This window comes from Schistocerca gregaria, chromosome 4, assembly GCF_023897955.1.
Source record: "Schistocerca gregaria isolate iqSchGreg1 chromosome 4, iqSchGreg1.2, whole genome shotgun sequence".
NCBI classification, from domain to species: domain Eukaryota; kingdom Metazoa; phylum Arthropoda; class Insecta; order Orthoptera; family Acrididae; genus Schistocerca; species Schistocerca gregaria.
The window spans coordinates 548,442,793-548,463,940 of record NC_064923.1 but is presented as its reverse complement, the minus strand read 5'-3'; the positions used below and the strand labels follow the sequence as shown (position 1 = coordinate 548,463,940).

Sequence of the window (21,148 nt, the reverse complement as noted above, 5' to 3'; positions counted from 1 at the left end):
CACGAACTCTGTCGGGGAACGGAGGGTCAGAGAGTGGGCTTGCATTTCCGCCGCCAAAACTCACGAATTTACAAGGCACAGCTATTTCAATCTCTGATTCGAAAGCTATCTATTATATTTTGTCGTCGTTGAAGGCAGGAAATTTGTGAAGATGATATTTACAGCTGGTGCCGAAATGCGCAAACCTGCTTTGGAAAAGAGTAACTTGCCTACAAATATTCCCAAATTTTTTTTATTATTATTTACTATTACGTCACGATATCACATCACGATTTTTCGTATTACTATGTGTTATTTTTAATAACAAAAACATCTGACTACTCTGTACGTTTTCTTTTCCTTCAGAGATCGGGGAAACGGGGTGACTCCCCTTGCAATCACCACTATATGAGCAGCAGACAATCTTCGAAACAGGATCACAATCACCATCAGCACTGCACCACTCTATAATGAAAGTTCATTTTCATTTGAACTTTAAACCTCAAGTCCCAACGACTTAATTTCGAATGGAACTCGAGGCCACCAAGTCTGTTTTCGTTGTGTTATTCGCTTCTTTCTGTCACGAAGATTAACCACTGCATTTACTGTAACGGATGCATAAATTTTCGGTTTTAGAAGAAGACTGGAGAGAAGAAGTTATCAATGAAGTGTCGGGCAATATGTGCTGAATGTTACGTTACTGTCTTTGTCTTCGTCAGGTCTTATTCAAATACGTAATTTACAGCCAATGAAAATCCAATTTATTGATTTTAAAATGTTTCAATACGGCCTAACTCGTGGTCGTAAAGAATAAGCTACAGAATAAGTTTTATTTCTTAGAGTTAGATCAACAATTTTATTAACCGATGCAGAATTTTCATGGCAGGCGCTAATGTAGCCAACGCATTATTATTTATTTCCTTTCTCAGGTTAAAAATGGAAAGTGACGTGGACCTTGATCAAGCGTGACTTCCTTTTAACTGTACGGTATATGTTACATTGCATTAGGTATTATTATTATTATTATTATTATTATTATTATTATTATTATTATTATTATTATTATTATTATTATTATTATCATCATCATCATCATCTAATGGAGTAGCGCTTCCTCTTAGCATTCGTCGTTTACTCGTCACTTGCTTACTGCGCGTTGCGTGATATAATCACGTTGCCGAATGAAGACGTATTACCCTTCTCCACGTTACGGTTGCTAACAATTTTCGCAGTCAATATAGTAAAACTTTTCGACAAACACATTTCGTCTATGATCGGAACAGTGTGTTAACCTATACACTCCATTCTAGTTGGTGCGGTACAGCTCACGAATTAACCCCAGACTAAAGCAAGTGAAATTAACTTTTGCGCACAGGAACAAAACTTTTTAAAATTCCATAGCTACGAATAATGTTACAGAAGTGTGGGTAGAAGCATTTTAAAAAAATAACTTTTCATTGTATTTAGACATTTGATATTAAGTGATTTCATTTTCCGAAGACGATACAGAAATGAATCCGTTCTGCTGCAAGGTACGCAACTGTTTATTGAATGACTACGAAACAGAAATAAAAACCTGTCCCGTGCTGACAGTGGTATTCTCTGAGTTGAGCAGGGCACCAGCTAACAACTCGTCGAGAAGCAGCGCAGTTTTGTTCTAGCGAGCGAGTGCCGACTGCATGTGTTCCTGCAAAGCGCGCGGCGCGGTCGGGGATTTCCCGGCCCCGCACTAGCCAGGTAGTTTCTCCTGGTGCCTGTCCTACTTGCGAGCTCCTGGGACCTTTGCGCGCAGTAGCCCACGAGCAGCAGCAGCAGCAGCAGCAGCAAAGTCAGAACTCCCGCAAAGGACTGTTCTGTGTCTTGTCCAACCGTTGACGACAGAGGATTTAGCGGGAAGATCGCAGCTGTAGTCACGTTGCAGCTCCGGAAGCTAATCCCATTACAACAACGTACACATCGTTCACGTGTTGCAGGCCTAAGTTACAAGCACTCATCGAACAGACGTTTTCTTTGAAGACTACAATGCTCTATTGGACGTGGCACTGTTGCCTCCTATAATATTCCGAAAATTTGAAACCGTTTTTCATCTGAATTCTCACCTTCAGAATCTCATTTCTCCGAGGTACATCACTTTTGGCACTACCTATAGCATATTTCTTGTTATTTTATTTGACGAAGTCTTCCTCGAGATTTACCACACCGCGTTAAACTGGCATTTACCCCCAAATCACCGTTATCGTTTGTAGTGCAGTTGGAATACTGCTTCTAGATGTATAGCTCCCCTCAATCCAACAATTTCTGTTTCTTAAGTTCCTTTTTCCGCATGTCTGAGAAGTGGAAGGTTTGCAGTCGATATGAACACGAGTTTTGTGTCGCCACCACGATTTCCATTATCAATTATCACGCAAGTGAAAATTTATGTTTATTCTGGTCAACACGCAGCAAGCGTTCTGATAAAAATCGTGTAAGTCCTCTCGAGACAAAATTGTGCACTCTGAACCGGGGACGTTTTCTAAGCAACCAAAACCAAACTGTCGATGTTTACAATTATGTATTGTAAATATACTAGTTAATTCCTGCAATAAATGAAACAAGCAGTTAGCCCCAGTCTTCTGACTGATACAGCGCGCCACGAATTCCCCTCCTACACTACGCTCTAAGTCTCAGAGTTACACTTGCACCCTAAGTCCTCAACTATTTGTTGGATGCATTCCAATTGCTGTCTTCCCCTACAGTCTACCCTCTACACCTCCCTGATATCTGAACATGTTCTATCATCCTGTCCCTTCTTACTGTCAGTGTTTTCCATATTTTCCTTTCTGTGCCTGCTCTGCAGGTAACCTTCTCATTCCCTGTGTTGTCAGTTCACGTAATTTTCACGTATCTTCTGTAGCACCCCATCTGAAATGCTTCGACTCTCTTCTGTTCCGGTTTTCCCACTGTCCACGACTCACCTTCACTGAATGCTCTCTGCTCAAATGTACTGCCACAGAAAATTTCGTCCCGCAATTGAGGGCAACTTTTGATACCAATGGACTTCTCTAGTGCAGCAATGACCACTTTGCCTGTGTCAGTCCGTTTATGTACTCCTCGCTTCGTTCATCATAGGTTTATTAATACTATTTCTTAAAATCAAAATTCGCCGCTGTCTGTTTCGAACCATTATGTTTATTCAAAAGTAGTGAACAGTGATACAGGATGACGAAGGATTACGAAGGATTTTCGACTGAACAAAAAAACTAACCATTCCTTTATCTTAAGAAGTTGTTTAAATTCATCGTCAGATCTAGTTACAGTAAATTAGCTCTTTCTCTTATTTCTTTGCTCTAGGGCGCTACCACTCTGACAAACTTTCACCACAACGAAACCAGCCAACATCATATGTAGACTGGAGGCGAATCTTATGGAAGTGGGGAGCGATCGGGCTGCAACTCCCCTCAGAACTGCATCTGTTTCTTCTTAATCTCAAACAACAATAATGAATTCTTTGCAACATGGCTTTCAGACTTAACCCTCGCAATATAAGAGGGGAGGGGGATTCTTCGTATCCATCTTTTAATATTGCAATCTAGTCTGGTAAGGTATATTTTAATTTTTTTAAAAAATTGTTAATGATTTCGCACATGAGAATCCGAAACTGTTTTAAATTTTTAGTAAAATTTAACCCAAAAATTCATGTCTTTTGTGAATGTGATTTTTCACAACATTTGTTGTGATATTAGTACTTTCAGTTTCAGGAGCTTTACTCATCTCTTATACTGAAGTTAAACACATTTAACGAAACTGGCTAGTTCTACGATTTTTTGCGGTAGGCGCAAAATACCCCTCCCCCTGGTATTTCACATTATGGAAAATGCGTTGGTATTATTAGCGTTAACAGTCTCGAAAATTTCCTCTCTGTAGTAGTTGTATTATAAGAGATTAAGAAAGCACCTTTGTTTACTCTACATAATTTGGGGGCACGGTGAATCAAAATGACTATGAGCTCAGCCCCCATCCTCATTCCCATTCCCCACACCAAGGCCAAAATCCTGGTTTCGACTGTGTGTAGATCATAATCTCTTGCCTATTTTTAACGTAAACAGCCGACTGATGCTGAATCTGTCGGTTTGAAACCAAAACCACTCACGGCGCTGTTTGTTCTTAGTAACTACAATTATTAAAAGTTTCTGGTTGCTCTTTTACTTACTATAAAAATCAACCTTATTTTCACTCAGCCATGATCTACTCTGTTTTCGACGAAATATTGTTAGAAATAGTCCTCTGTTCTTTCAAACAGCCCCTCACTTAAAATCGTGCCAGGCAGAACGGAGCTGGGGCCCACAGGCAGGGCGGTCCCGGCCAGTGTGTTCCGGCCCGGCGCGGAGCGGAGCGGCGCTCGCAACCCTCTAATTTCGTCCCCTTCACTCCGCCACGCACCCTGCTCTCTCCCTCTGCCATCCACCCCTCGGCGCAGCCGCGCTGCGCGATGCCTGCGCTCTTTCCTATTTGTGTGGGGCCGGTCCCCTCTCGCAGTGAGGTTCGTGGGGGACCCGGCCTGAGGGTCGGCGAGGGATGGAGGCTCGGCCTACGTGCATCTGCGCCGCGGCTAGAGGTCGCGTCGGTCTCTGCTCACCTCTCTACGAACCTGTTCCCCGGGCACGGCGTTGCCTCTGTGAGGCGGCAAAGTCCGTGCGCTCGCTGCGCCCCCAGAGTGCTCACTCTGCAGCTACCAGAGACCTTTATTGTCGCCCCGTGGCTGAGCCCTTGTGCAGCATTGTTGCTGCGAGGCAGCCAGTGGGGCTGCGCCCACACCAACTGACGGCGCACGTAGACTTGGCAGCGCCGCAGACGCGCGCGTTCCGTGCTGATACCCACGCTCGGCTCGGGCCTGGCCACCCGCTCGCTGCCCAGCGGCCGCGCTAAAACTGCTTCACTCTCCTACTGACACTATCGTTTTCCAGTCCTCTTTAACACGCATACTCTTTTCATTGCTGCGCTGGTTCTTTTCGCTAGAACACGTGTCGCCAGACGGACACTGCGCGCAGCGAATCTCCCGATCGAGTGATCTTTTGTCACCTCCGCCCAGAATTTGTTATCTGCGCATGCGCCGTGCTTTGCGCCTGGGCTACTGACAGCCCAATCTTCGGCAATTTTGGCGACAAAAGAGTCGGGCCGTTACTTAAGTAACGAAACACTCTTTTAAACATTCTTTGCTTTGCAGAAATACCAGCGACAGTGGAGATATCTTCACAACTAAAAATTTGTTGGAGTGAGCAGGTTCGGCAGCAAGTGTAAAACTACTCGTTTCATAAATTAAAAGGCCCTTTTTCGCTGCAATTAACAAAATTCAGTTTCCAGAAGCGTTTCGCCTAGCATATTAAAGAAATCTTCTGGGAATTAAATATTATTAACTGAAGCAAGAAAAACGCGTTTAAATTTATGAAATGATTATTTAACTAGCACCTGCCTGGTTGTGAGAAGGAAGCTGTCTATTGTATCAAAACAGTGGGGCCTCTGACGAGATAACTGAATACTGACTAAAAAAGAAAGTTGTTGATCCGCTCATCTGAGAGACTGCTTTACAGCTAACCTCAATATATTTTTTATGAGCGTTTAGTTTTGATCCTCTTACTCCGCATACGTACGACGACCTGAAAACTTCGGCTACCTCGATAGAATAGTTTTGTCGCGGATTACAATGTAAATAAATGCTGTCCAGAACGTTATTTCTTAATGACGTGTTTGTTGGCGTAACGTAAAATTAAAGAAATTTAGTGGGACGGACGTAAAATCCATCTTTCTACAGACTACAGATGACGTAAAGACAAAATTCAACAGCTTTGGATGAAATCTTGTTACTGAAAAAAACAAAAGAAGGCTGAGCTACTACTTTCGCATGATCATTTCTGATCAAACAACAACTACAAGTAACGATTCTTTCGGAACCTTTTCTTTTTAGTTCTGTTCAAAAATGGCTCTGAGCGCTATGGGATTTAACATCTATGGTCATCAGTCCCTTAGAACTTAGTACTACTTAAACCTAACTAATCTAAGGACATCACACAACACCCAGTCATCACGAGGCAGAGAAAATCCCTGACCCCGCCGGGAATCGAACCCGGGCGCGGGAAGCGAGAACGCTACCGCAGGACCTCGAGCTGCGGACTTAGTTCTGTTCTCCCAAATGCAAACACGAGGGTTTTGTAGTGAACCACAAGTTCCTTAAAAATTATATGTACTTGTTTACAATACCGGTTTTACAGCGAAAAATATCAAATGTATAAAATATCAATATGTATTTGACTAACCGAGCAGCCAACACTATCATCAATTTACTGATTTCAAGTACCGAATAATCTCTTCGTTTCGAATAATTGTTCTTTCGGTTCTGAAGTGCCAGAACAGTCACAGCGCCATATGTTGCCTAGGTAACGAAGGTGTAGCTTTAGTCTGTCAGACTTCCCTATTCTCGTTGTGCTTAGAACTCCCCACCACATGCGAACGTTTGAGTCCAAGCTTTGGAAGACGGACGCTACGCGGCGCTGCTTGTTCTGTTATATTATCAAGTTCCTAAGCGAATTATTAAATTAAATTACTTTTGTGGAACTGATCATCGCAGAGAGAGAGAGAGAGAGAGAGAGAGAGAGAAGAATTTTAAAAGTTGATGGAAGGAAACTGAATAGGTGGCATTGACTGCTAGAAATTAACTTTGTGAATTATTGTGATACAATCTTGAGACTAGGTACGTAACGCGCTGTCGCCATTAATCTGGTAAAAATGTCATGCTTTCAGATAATTAATAACCTTGCTACCGACCCATTTCAGGTTTGTAAATTTTTTATGTGACGATTTATACCGTATTTTTATTTCACTGTTACTATTAACACAGTAGCAAAGATGCCATTCCACAGAAATGTACATTATTTCGTAACCGTTCTGTTTGCTGAAACTGACAACCTTCTGACGGGTAAGTAGATGAATCAACAAATTTCTGTAAAGTTATGGATTAAACCATATTCAGGAGTAATATTAGTTTCATCCGAAACATATCCAAAGTAATACTAGTTTCAACCGAAATAAAATTATGTTGTTAATGGTAGGTTCGACATTGACAGGGACTACGCCATTTTTAAAAGAAATACGAAGGTCAAACATGTTTTACAAGCGCTTTTGAAGCTAAACACATTTCCGTAGTTTCTGGTGTCGTAAATGGAAGTACCGTAATAGGTTTCCTTGTATTAGGCCTGTTTAACTAGGCCTAATGTATTACTAGAGCGAATTCAGTGCAGTCTGCAGTTTACGGCTAATTACTTAATGGAATTCGCACCTGCTTAAGCAAAATACAGTTTTTAGTTTTCTTCAGACTGATTGCAAAGGCTTTTATCTGATCTCTACTTTTACACAGTACAATAGATAAGAGGAAGCTTTGTTTTCAGCTAGCTTCAATACACGCATGGAGTGTCACTAACTAAACTCTTAGTAATACTTGTGCATGGTGCGAATTTTCTAGCGCAACTGATACGAACAAGTATTCGTTGTGTGCGGAAGGGCCACAATTTTTTTCAGGGATGAACAAATTTATTCTACTTACGGAGAGTCTGTAATAACGTTTTATAGAACAAGGAACTAGGGTGACATGAAACATTATTTTGGGTGACTTCGGATGTTCCAGAATTCAGGTGAAGGAATCAAGAGACCGTAATTCTCAGTAGCAAAAATCTTGCGTGGGAAAATCGCGGAAGCAGTGTGGTCATTAAAGTTTTGTCACGACTAACCCGCATCGATTTCTTGATTGTTGCGACACTAATGATCACTCAAAGGGAATACAAATGTTCAAGAAAATCTTATCTGCAGTGTGAATACGACAAGTTTTCTAAGGTTATTGCGGGTTACTGTGTGTGTGTGTGTGTGTGTGTGTGTGTGTGTGTGTGTGTGTGTGTGTGTGTGTGTGTGTGTGTGTGTTTTGATAACAGTATGTTCAGTGCTCGCCCTCAAGCTTGCGTTCCGTGCTGGTCGGTTCTTTCTCGGGTTTGTTTCCCCGGCAGTGTTAATCGTACGTTAACAGTGAAACACAGCAGTATGCGTAATTTTACTAATTTAGAATTGGCCGAAAATGACCTCGTGAATGAGAGTTTACTCATTGTCGTCCCCTATTATCGCAAAAATAAAGGTAATTATCTAGAAAACCGTACAACACATGGTTACATTGTTAATCTGTAACGAATTACCACAGATTACGGGTTCCTTATACCAAAATACTCTGAAAATAACCCTGAACAGCCTACGAAATTTCTTCGGTGGAGCTCGTAGTTGTAGCTCAAATGGCTCTGAGCACTATCTGAGATAATCAGTCCCCCAGACTTCGAACTACATAAACCTAACTAACGTAAGGACGTCACACACATCCATGCCCGAGGCAGGATTCGAGCCTGAAGCGCCTAGAACCGCTCGGCCACAACGGCCGGCGTAAATGTAGCTTCTATAGTGGCCAAAATATTACTAGAACAAACTGCTATCGACTTACAGTAATTATTTCAAAATATTTAGCTATAAGATTGCCGGAAGTGTCATATGTTTTATAGGAATCATTTCTTCTTTTTCGAAAATCTAAAATATTCCAAGAGTCCACGCTCTAACGAATAAATATGCATGCGGAGTGGCCGGTGGATTCACTCTGTCCCAACGTGCTTTATTACAAAGAGATCTCGCACGTTTGGATGCCGGCAGGCGAGGAGAAGCGGCCAAATGGGGTGGGGGGAGTGAGCAGCCGAACAATGAGGGGGCGTGTGACAGGCGTCGCGACCCAACAGCTGATCGTCAAACGGGAGCGGGCCACGGCTGGCAGCGGAGCTAAGGCGAGGCACACAGGAAGGCAGGCACGGCAAGCCAAGGCGGCTGCGGCGGCCGCGCTAGGCCGCTATCCCCTCCTAGCGGCGCGGCGCAGAGAGGCTCCCCTTGGGTTGCTTGCCGCCGGCGGAGGCAGCTGCGCGCCTAAAGGCCGGCCAGGCTCGTCTCGCCTCTACACGAGGAAAACTTGGCCCGCTGCCGCTGCCAGCAGCACTGACTTACGGTTATGGTGGCGCCGCGACTGCCGCCCGCCTAGTGAAGGAGGTGGGCGCTTGGGGCGCCACAGTTTCAGTACAACAGGGCAAGCCCAGGCCTGAGTCGGTAAGACGTGAAGGTAGACCCAATCAGTGTTAATCTATAAAGCTTCACGTGAGTTCAAAGGGAAACTGCGATGACATTCGCTGCTGGATACATTCACGAAATGTTTCCCCACAAACAGCTGCATATTTTTTTGTACATCTCGGGCTATTGCTAATTTGCGGCAATATTTTGTGATGAAGCAACGGCTAGCCTTTTGTTAACTGTTCCCAAGAACATGGTAAAATGTGTTAAGCCCACCGTGCTTTCTCTGAAGTAGGGGAGAGGGGGAAAAATGCGGCGCTCGCTTACAATGTAGATACTGCTTTTTGACAAGCGATATCGTAGTGAATGGCAACCCAAAAAGACGAATTAGTCAGCAAATCTGGGTGCGCCGGAGTTCTGTTAACAGCAGGAACTAGCCCTATCTTAATCACAAGGTGTAGGCAAATATAGTACATGTCCCAGAAAAACTATGCAGCAGAGGAAAACTACACTGTTTCCTTCACAGGCATTTCAGACCTTCAGTGTCTCAGTGAACCATCAAATACATGTAGGTCTACTTTTGCAGGAGCCAGCGATACAATGCTCTTAGCTGTAAATTTATTACGTGATCACTGTCATATTTACTGATTCGTTACGCCTCATCCGATAAGTTCCTATAGACCCACGCAATTCGGGACAAGAAATATTTTAAACGAAATTATTGAGCAAAAGGGCGGGAGCTCATTTTAAAGATTATCATAACGTGAAGCAATGGTTCAAATGGCTCTGAGCACTGTGGGACTTAACCTCTAAGGTCATCAGTCCCCTAGAACTTAGAACTACTGAAACCTAAGGACATCACACATCCATGCCCTTGGCAGGATTCGAACTTGCGACTGTAGCGGTCGCGGGGCTCCAGACTGTAGCGCCTAGAACCGCTCGTCCACGTGAAGCAATATTAAATTATTTATTTTGGGTTGGACAGAAATTAATGGGATAGTAGAAACAATATCACTGAAGAAAGTCCTTTAGATAGACAAAGTTTAACGCAAGTGCGCGTAAGTCTATATTACGGATGACGGCTTTTATACGTAGACAAAGAGTGAATGCCATCTGATTCCTGCGACAAATCTGACTGCACGGTGGAGGCAGGGTACGGCAAAGACAGTGCGATACGGCGATGGGGCTGATAGGTCTGCGAGGATCGAGCGCGCAGTCGACGCTAAGTATCGATATGCTCCGCGGCGAGGGGCGAGAGGCAGGAGGGTCTCAGCGCAGCGCGCACACGCGCGCTCTCTCCTGTTCACGGTGAAAGCAGTTCCGTGGACGGCGGTTGCCGCCGCCGACACGAGCACCGCCACAGACGTCGTCGTCGTCGTCGTCGGCGGCGGCAGGCCGAACCGCCGTGGCGCTCGGCGCTTGCTCGCTGCCTCCACTTCTATTTGTTTCTCCGTCAGGCTGGCAAGGCACATGCGGCTAACTATAGCCAGTATGGCGGCGCGCTTGGCAACGCCGCCACTACCTGCGCCGCTGCCCCTGGCGCTCTGCCACCCGGCCAGCACAACGGCCGCGTCGTTCCTCGGCGAGGGGACCGAGTTCCGCCAGCCCACGTGTGGCACCGCCACAGACACGTGCAGAGCTTTCGCGAAACCGGCGCTATGCGGCGCTCCCGTTGCGGCTCATTTCGGCGTCATTTACATATAGTTAACTGCCAACTTATAAAAAAGGCTGTTGAAGAAATCATCTAATTTCAACTAACAGATGATGTCTCCGCCTGGACGCACATCAAATCATCAAATTATAAAAAAGAAAAGATTTCAACCACACAAGTCAAATAAAATTTAGTTTTTTCACCCCCGTCTCAGGACGCACGAGCGATAAAATGAACATCACTTGGATACTGTACTTCGCGAGTACGCCGACCAATAAACATGTATACCTTTTCAGGAGATGCGCCCGTTGGCCTGTTTACATGCCATGTAGATGCTCCCGATGCTGTATATTAAGTGGTTTAACACAGGTTATAACTAACCAAATGATTTCAACGATATGGTTCTTCAGCAACACAGTAGTTGTGGATTTACACCCATAATTAAAATTGTACAGTTTATTGAGAATGTAGGAGTAGGCTCCACCTGCATTTTTTTCAAAACCCAGCCCTATCATCTTATCTGCAAACACGCTTTCTATTGGAACATCACAAAGCGAATGACGAGGTGCCCTGAGATCCCAAAGCCGACCTACCGCTAGTTCACTCGGGATATTTGGGAAAACTGTCTCCATGCAAGAGCGTACTCCAACTTAACATATGCTTTTCTTAATGTAGCAATCATTTTTCGGCGTTCACGAGACGGGCAAATTTAATAACAGATCCAAACAAATTACATTATATCCATCAAAACTGCGTCAAGCTTTTGTACGGGTAAGCAAATGATCAGGACGCGGAGTCATCTACACTTCATCTATTCCAGAGAAGCCGCCCGGTGCTCTAATCTTTCGTTGGAAATGAGATAAATTTTTATAATACGGTTTCTGGTAGTGTATAAAATATTTCGGTGTGTAGTCTTTAAAATAGTTGGCTCACCTGTTTTTTAAAGACATTTGATAGCAATATTTATCAGAATTTCCTTCTTAGAACATGTTCTATCATAAATTTTAGTCTAATTTTATGTGAAGAATAAGCAAACATCTTAATTAGTGTGTGTTTCAGTATGACTGCCTACTATATCATGATTGTGAACCTTTGAAGCACTTTCACACTATTTTATTGAGGTCGCTAATAACAATGGTGTTGTGTGGCCTTTACAGTAATACTAATAAACCAGAGAACATGCCATAGACTATTCATCTACAATGTGGGCAGAGTATGGCTGTTGAAATGATTACGTAACAGAGCCTAGCACGTGGAGCTTATAATATTTATTCTCTTTTGTGGAAAAAAAAAGTTGCGCACTTTCACGAACCTCCGTTTGATGGCACTAATACCAGTTTTCATTTAATATCACACGAATAAACAGAACCATTTTCGCTTCTATGTATTCGAGTGCTCGACTTTTTCTATTTTTTTTTTTTACTTTTAAATGTTGTGTGTCTACGGTTAGTTCAAGAATCCTCCTTAATGACGTGAATAAGTTATGGCTGTGAAATAGTAAGATAAAGCATCAAATTACTTCACGAAAAGAAATCGCATACAATTAAATAGATAAAACTTATTGGAATAGATTTATCAAAATGTAAGATGTGATAAACGATCTGTGGAGGGCTTCTGTCATTTCGACTATTTGAAAGTACGTATCTGTGCAGTTCTATTATACCTGTCTTTATGTTAAATGCTATCCCACATGCCACGAAACCAACCGAGGAGATGGCTAAAATTCAGTAACTCGAAAACATCGAAGGACATTACAGGCTTTACACTCACTAAGTTAGTTTAAAGAATCCCAGTATTGGTTTTAGATAATTTAGGATTCTAGAGAATTCACGCGAAATGTGTATTGCGGTGTTCACAGACTACAGGTTTAGAACGTGAAGGGGAAACAAAGCTGTTATTCTTCCTATGGGACATGCCACCAAAAGCGACATAATTTCTATGATGTGGTTGATTCTCGGTGCAAGCCAGTTTCGTGTGGTGGATGTGTGAGTGAGGCGCGGAGGAAAGGCGCCACGGAGAAGCGATAGCGGCCGGCCAGCCGCGGCGAGCAAGTTTCGCAACGCAAAGGTCGGCCTCGCCGCTGCTGATACCACGGCGCCTTCCTCCGCTGTGGCTGCGTCGCGCTCCTGTCCTACACCTCACTGGGCGTCTCAAATCCACCTCAGATCCTCATAGCCGAGCATGCTTGCTGAATTAGCGTCAAAACAATTGCAGCCCTGAAGTTTCTTATGCAAAATTTGTCCTACTTCATGTTCGCTCCGCTATCTCTGACTACCAACTACTTCATTCTATGTACAGGCAGGTCGCAATGAACGCATTACTCTGCTTAGCCGTAATGTCAACCAGTTTGAGTTTTACAAGTGGCTGGAGTCAGTTCAGTACTATTAGTGCTGCTCCCAAAGCATCTCAGTATATGGACCATAATATTTTGAATTACAACAAATAAACGTACTTGTGAAATTGGAGATCAGTCCCGAAAAGAACCATGCGGCGTTATCGTAACTGCACAAAATGTACGAAGAGCATCCTTTCCCCCCAGTATCGGAAATTATCAGCAAGGAGCATCTTTTACCAGTGGTACAAAATGAGCTTACAAGTGATCTGCCTTCAGAGAAACAATACGCCGTCTACCAACATCACAATTCAGTTTTACCTCAGCGCGTAATTCCGCAGGCAGTTCAACTAATACGAACTGAAACAGTTACTGACGTATACCCCGTTTCATTAATTTAGAAATTTATCTAACGTGTCATATTTTATCCGTTAAGGCAACCTCAATGTCCAAGGAAACCTAGTTTCCACTGCACCGAGAACAAGCAGCAGTCTAAGATATCTGATCAATGTACGCCACACCCTGTATGTGGTCGGTGAAAAGTCGGGATTCCATGCACGGGGAATTTCCACGAGTATCCATTTTTCACTTTTTCAGGGTGCCCCCTAATTTACATGATGTACTTCGCACTGTTCCGAAGCCTGAACTGATGCCCGAGGTCCACCGGCGTATTAAGAGTCCGCTGTTTCTTCGATACAAGCGTGCGCAGCAATACAGTGTGGGTTCACATTGCAGGGCTAGAACATTTTTGTGTCTATCTGACTCCCTGTCTACTGAAAGTACAGCATACAGGCTTACAGAACCGTGTAACTACCCACATGACGCGCTGTTACAACAGCTTTTTAAACTTTTCCTGGGGATAACGGCAGAAGGCTCTGTGGCGCCAGCATAGGCAACACTATACGTAGGAACTGCGTGTTGGAAGGAGCTATTTACTGTTTAAATTTCACACAACACACTGCACTTCAGGTGTCGCTAAAACCCTCATAATAACTTAAGTTTCCTTAACTGAAGTATCAGCCTTTAGTATTTGTCATATAATTAAACTAAGTTCAGGTGAAGGCAGCAAATCCGTGGCTACAGGATGACAACCTACGAAATGGAAACCCAGACACTTAATACAAAACTGTTCTCGAAATGTCAGTGCGTTACTATAGGACGATAGCGTTCTGAATATTTATTTTATACAATTTTTCCATTTGTTGGTCATATAATGTTGAACAATGAATACAAAACAAAAGAACACAAAAAGTTCGCTTTCGTCCAAATCTTTGGAGAAGTCTGCAGGCACTTGGTGGCACACATACAGTAACTTCTGCATTGTTAGCTGGGATATACTCCAGGACCTACAGTTTCCACCGCCTGAATTAGAAAGGCTATTGAATCTCGTCCGTTGGGAGTATCCCTTTTCGCCCCTTCACACTTCTGTCTTAGCTGTACGATTCCATTTCTACCTGTGATCCATTTTGCTTGGTAAGATTATGCCATCTACCTTCATATAGTACACGATTTCCAAATAATTTAGCCATCAGAGGTCTTACATCTGCTGGCAGGAATGAGACAGGTTGAATAAGTAAAAGCAACCATGTCTAATGCGACGGAGATACTGCTGGAATGTTTTACGTCAATCACTTGTGGATACTGGCAGACCTATGTTTTCAATAGATGGCACGATTAGAAATAAATTTCTAGTATGATATCCGTGTGAGTTACACCTGGCAAAAAGAGCAGAACGTGGCAGTAACAAGTACTTTTTTTTAAAGTAGGGGAGCTCGGAAGCTTGTATGAAAATGAGGGGCATTAAACCGGTAGCCGGACTTGCAGGGGGCGGGCGCTATTAGCTGACGGCCGGTGGTGACATGCGGTGAGCTCGGCGGCGCGGCGGGACAATGACAGCGAGGCGCCGCAGGTGGCTGAGGCGGGCACGCCCCCTCCCCTCCCTGCGGCCGATGATCGGGTCGGCTCTGCGCCGCACAGCGCGCGTCTGTAGCATCCGTCACTTGGGGGGCGTGGGAGTGGCCCCGGCGCGGCCGCAACCTGCCCCACTACTGCCATTTGTTTACACCGCGTGCCCGCGCCGCTTGTCACTTGTCACCGCGCCGCGCCGGCCTGACACGTGCTCCGGCCTCTACGGGTCGAGAGCGCGCAAAGACGCCGGCGCCTGTGTGGACACACGCGCGCGCTGCCGCGACTCTTACTTGTCTTGGAAATCTGCCGTCCCGAAGTCGCCAAGTTAAAGCCGGAGTGGCATGTTTTTACTATTCTACGCAGTTTAGCGACATACGGCTGGAGCAACTGAAGAATTTATTTCATCATCTTCTTCACTAACTACCATGAGAAAATGATTAAGGCAACGCGCAAAAAAACTGCAGAATTCCCGAAAGTTGACAGTCTATATGCCCTTATGCTGTCTCAAATAGTTAACCCATAGCTTCGAAGTTGCATTTAAAGTGGACGAAAATAAGCAGTATTCAAAATTTGGCTTCGTTAGAAGCGAACTGCTAATTTTCTTTTATTGTGAACGATTCCCTTCCTACTTTTACATTCTGTTGTGTTTCTTGCCTAAATTATTTGCCGTATACTTCGAAGCAACTACTGCTCCATCTTCAGGCATTTTGGTGCTCATCTCGTTTATGTACTCAGCATCCTTCATAGTCTTGTAAGTTACACATTAGAGGATTCTCGGGGGGCATTAACAGGACATACTTGCGATAGTATATCAGATCGATAACAGTTCCTGAAAACAGCCGTCGCTGCTTCGAAGTCAATTGAAAGTAAATTAAAGCAAGCAGCACAGCCGAGTGGAAGAAAAGATAGTAAGAGCAATACTCTATTCTTAATAATTTGACAGCACCACAGAAGCAAGACGTTAACTACAATACAGTTTTTGTGACAAAAAAAGGCGACAAAACATGTATATAATCGGAGTCTGTCGCAATTCCTTAGAGAAGTCTAACTGATCTGTAATAATTGCAACGTCATCTCCGAAAGTCAATCGAATCTTTATCTTTAAATTTCGCCGTCTTATCACTTGCGATCAATGATTCCGAACCGTCAACATAATATTGAATGAAACTTTCTTCACGGCCCAAGACACGTTCGTTCTCCATGCATTAAGAATCGAGTTTCTTATACGTTATCATATGATCGTTTATCCTTTGTGTTAAACATGCAGAGCTAACTGATGCTGTATTGTGGAAGTTCTCTCCTGGACAAAGCACACTGCTTTTAGCCGAAACAGCGACCTATCATTGTCCTTCACATACGAGTTTCGTATTACACACAATATCAGTATTTGGGAGTATACACAGGCCTTAGTGCCAGTGCAAAATAAAAACTGATTCTTATTGTTGGGAAATTCATCGGAAGATAAGATTTCCACTGGTCGCGGAGCATCCGTATTGCTGTGCACTTTGAAATTATTTGTCGACTGAGTTACCCTGCAGAAACGTGGTTCTAGTACGGCAATCTACGGGGAGCAACAGGAAATAGTGAATTAATGGAGAGCTAGTATGTATGGCCTGTTAAACTTCTGAAGATGCCGGTATTTCTATGACTGACAGATTTAGTCTGACGACCCAGTGACATACGCGTTTTTAGTGGGGTGTTGAACAAGGCCGAGGGAGTGAATCGGTTGTGGTCTTTTTGAAGAAAAGATGCCGTCTTTCGTTGCAATTGATTTACGGAAACGACAAAGAACAAATTGTGATGATGGCACGTAAAATTCACACTCTGATCGTGTCGAGCATAGCGAACATGAATACATGGAAAATGCGCTACCGCGAAGTACAACAAACTTTCTCTAACATTTAAAGAAATGTTCTGCGACTGTAACAGTTTGTTCAGCGTGTGCTGTATACCCTTTTCCCTATTTTGGGACAGTATTGGTGAAGTTGACTTTCTCCGCAGCAAAACTGATTTTTACTGAGAAAAGAAGCCACGTTCCTGCTACAGCGTACAAGATCGGCACGTTTGAAACGAAGTGGGGTATAAGTGAGCTGCACGTACAGAGAACGCTGTCGAGTTGCTTCTATCTGAGGCTGAGATACGGAGATGGCAAATAAAATGTTATCTGCCATTTCTTCACTAACTGCTCCGCCGTATCTCTACCGCGTTTGCCGGTACCGGTAACACATACTATGTATTTGCTAGGACTCTTTTCCCCTACACCCCTTCTGTAGTACATACTCCAGGGTGCAACCATAAAAATACGAATAAATATCTGCTGCCACAAAGTGAATGAGAACAGGCACCCCTCTCGGCGAGTCCTCGTTTATGCCGCCGTTTTTGTTTCGAAATTACTGTGTTTTAAGGTTCGAACGCGTTCCACGTTTTCCACGAAATTACAGGGCATCTTAAGGATCATAACTCTGTCCCGTACCCCTTTCCATTGGTTTAAAAATCAGCAGTGACAGTATATACTCCAGGAAATCACCTATTCTTGGTTCAAAATTGCTCTGAGCGCTATGGGACTTAACTTCTGAGGTCATCAGTCCCCTAAAACTTAGAACTACTTAAACGTAACTAACCTAAGGACATCACACACATCCATGCCCGAGGCAGGATTCGAACCTGCGCCGTAGCGGTCGCGCAGCTCCAGACTGTAGCGCCTAGAACCGCTCGCCCACCCAGGCCGGCTACCTATTCTTGCCCGATGAACATTGTTAGTAAAATAAAGTACGAATTACTCTTTCGGAAATGTTAAATAGCTCGCAATAATTTGTGCGACGACTCTCTTCAATTTGCCGAGAATGGCGTAACAATGTCCAACAGTACTATTCAACGTGTCCATACAATTACTTAAGAGAACGTTAAATTGCCGAGTTTCCTGGAAACTTTCAAAACTACACCCTTAATTGGCAGCTTTAGTACAGTGTAGATATTCCCGCCACAGAAAATACGTAGACATCTCGAACTCCGAAACCTTTCTTGAACAGAAACGGAGCTTGTTTCTGGCGACAGGTATCTCATGCTAGATTTTGCTGCGACACAAGCAAATCGCGAAACGTATTCGGTAAGAGCACGTGGCCCATCACAGGCAGAGGTACTAAGGTGGAGCATCGATTGCCAGACACCGGCCACGTGCGTAGGCCGGACGCATATGAGTACAAACCCGCGAGCACGCTGCTTCTAAACTAAAAAAAGGTGCATTTAAAGTTTGATGAGTACAGACTAAAATATGTCCGGGGACTCTCCACAGATGATCAAAATCAACACCCTACTTACATTTATGAACATACTCGCGTTCTTACCTCCACCGATAATACCTAAACTGGCTGAAAAAGACATCAGTTACAAAGAAGCTCGTTTACAGCTATCATCAACTGACTTACACTGTAAAAACTATTTGCAGCATTTTGTCAGCTCTCGCTAACTTTTGCAGCGGTTCTTGCCATCGATGCACTGATTCGTTTCGTGCAGAGTAATGTACAGCAAGAGTAACTCACTTGGAAATGTGTTATAGCTTTGTAATAATTTGGACAGGGACTGGCAGCTCTATCTACTCTGTCTACGGAATATCACTAGGCGCCTGACGATCACCCACCGCACAATGACGGAAACAACCCAGAACTGTACCTGAACAGCAACTGCCTTTAAGTGCAGGCTGTACGAAGGTAATAGCTTTCAAATATTTTGCACCACCGCGCAAAACAAATGGCACGAATACTTCAAAACCTCATCTTAATAATGTTATTGTATTGAGACTCAAACTTCTCTTTATGGACACACAAGTCGTCAAAGTGGCGTCCAATTGAAAGACTTGCACCAGGCCGTAGTACCACACGATATTATTAATGAATAATGCTGGCAGAATTTTAGTTTAAGTTTGTGTACTACCTTGCTAGACGATAGACACTCCGAATCGTGATGCCACAGGCTACCAAGACTAATGACCGCTCTTCGTTCCTTACAGATAGGGATCGGCTGTTTCACTTTTATTAAATTGTAGCAAGTGGAGGAAAAAAAAAATAATGAGAAAGAACAAACAAACATTTATCCATCCAGCGTGACTCCGTCACCATGAAATCACAATGTAGTGCTTCTTAAAGTAAAGCTTCAAAAGCCAAATTTACATTTCGTGTGTTTTTTTGTCGCCTATCATCGATGCCAACCGAACAAAGGATTTAAATCATCGGAATTAGGTCAAAAATATGAATGTGACTGCATTTCTTTATTGGACAATTAATCGTGTCTTCAAACTGTTCTAAGGAAAACAGTCAACGTTTTCCACGTTCTTTCAGTCATCAGACACTTCGAAAAAGAAGTTCGTTAAATTTGGCTAAAGAATTGTCGGTCGGCAAAATTCTTTTTTATCAATGAGTTTCATCATCTAGATCAAACAGAACCGAACGCCAACTGACATTAAAAGGTGTTAAGATACTTTTATCTTTTTGCTTAAAACTTCTCTTACGTCGTTGCTACAGAATAAAATTCAACAGTCAGTCCCGTCGCAGCACATGTTACGTAAGAGAGAGACAGAGGGATATGTAGGAGGCGTTCCGTCGTAACCATAGCAACGCCAGTCGTAAAGCAAGGTGCTAGAACTTCGGATGTGACTTGCTGGGTTTGATAACAATTCCCCCTTCCCACCCCGAAGGGCATTGGGCGAGGGGGAAGCGGAAGAGGGGAAAGGATGTGCATTCCGCTCCCCCTTCCACTGGCTGAAGACCCGCTCAAATTCAAAACGATGAAACACACGCGGACAGTCCCGAACTTATCTCCCCCACCCACTGCCAACATGTGGCTGCCGAAATGTCAGCCGCGAAATAACCTGCTACAATATATCTAGCGTCCACTGGGCAACAAAGCAGCGGCTCCCAGTGACAAAGTAGTACGTTTCACAGATCTTCCAATATGCAAGCACGACAATGGACTAGAGATAAACGTAAACAAAATCATATAATTACATTAACAAACACCTATATACATAACAGTAAGTTACAATAATTTTCCTAACACATTCCTAAATTTAAGGTGAAATCTCAATTTTTCCGAGTACCAATTTAAATTAGAATTGAAAATGAATCTAGACAAAGTAAAAAGCACGGAATCAAAAATTGTCAATATTATGCGAGAAATCTGTGGTGTGTTAAAATAACCGCACAAAAAACCACTACATGCGATTCTGATAAATAAAATTTTTGACAGTAATTAAATTAACCCCGTACAGCAATGACAGGCGTGTTGTCATGCCATAATAGCTATAATACACAAAATTATGGACCATAAGGACGGCGACAAGAAATTTTTGAATTACTTCTTACCTGTAAATCACACCACATCTTGTTTCACGTCAGCCAGAAGCCATATCCGCCTATACTGGCCGGTTGCACCATGTCACACACGTAACACCTCTGCTTCAGATTCTTCGCAGTCCGCAGTCGGCGTACTGCCGTTGCCGCCGGCGAACAGCGGGCAGAATTACAGGCAACAGCGACTTGCTCTCTGCAGACCGGTTTGTTTAGCTCGGGTACGAAACGGCACGGAACCCACCTGCGCCTGTCGCACCCGCTACGACTCAGCTCTCAGCGGCTACACTGCCCACAGCCTGGCGAGCTTGGCTCGGCACAGCTCCGCTACGAACACGCCGTTCTCTTCCCTAAGTCGGGTTCGTACGCCACGTTCCTGGAGCCTTCGGCTATCTCCGGCAGAGCTCGGTTGTTGCCACCACCTCGGCAGTTTCCGTTGGCGCTCGGCTCAGATTGCGGTCGGGTGGCGTGGGGGCTTCGGCTCCGCTCGGGCCCCATGACCCGAAAGCCTTGGGCTGTGACGAAATTGTCATGACGTGTTCGGCGCCGCTAGTGGACGAGCGCACCAAGTGGAATAAAGCTCAAAGCGAGATCCCCTCGCTCTCCCCCCCATCATGGAAATGGTTGGGTTTTAACGAAACGGGCTGGCTGGTTGACTAGGCTCGTCCCCAGCCCTAATGAACAATAGTTCGACCGGGTCGACGCTGCTGCCCTCTGTCAGAACTTTGGAGGCTGCATTGACGATCAACTTGGCGTCTGCCCGTCGTGCTGGCTACAATGACAAGAGAGGGGGCGGAGGGTAGACATTGCGATTTACAACGCAAT

At 44.1% G+C, this 21,148-nt stretch overlaps 1 protein-coding gene across 1 annotated transcript in view; it reads right to left on the bottom strand.

Moving 5' to 3' along the window:
• The window catches only part of LOC126267147 (uncharacterized), a 28,854-nt gene extending 7,906 nt beyond the window's left edge, over positions 1–20,948 (bottom strand). The window contains exon 1 of the mRNA XM_049972079.1: positions 20,339–20,948. Coding sequence (XP_049828036.1) covers positions 20,339–20,356 — 18 coding nt within the window. The 5' untranslated portion in view covers positions 20,357–20,948. The remainder of the gene's footprint in view (positions 1–20,338) is intronic.
• Between the last annotated feature and the right edge of the window lie 200 nt (positions 20,949–21,148).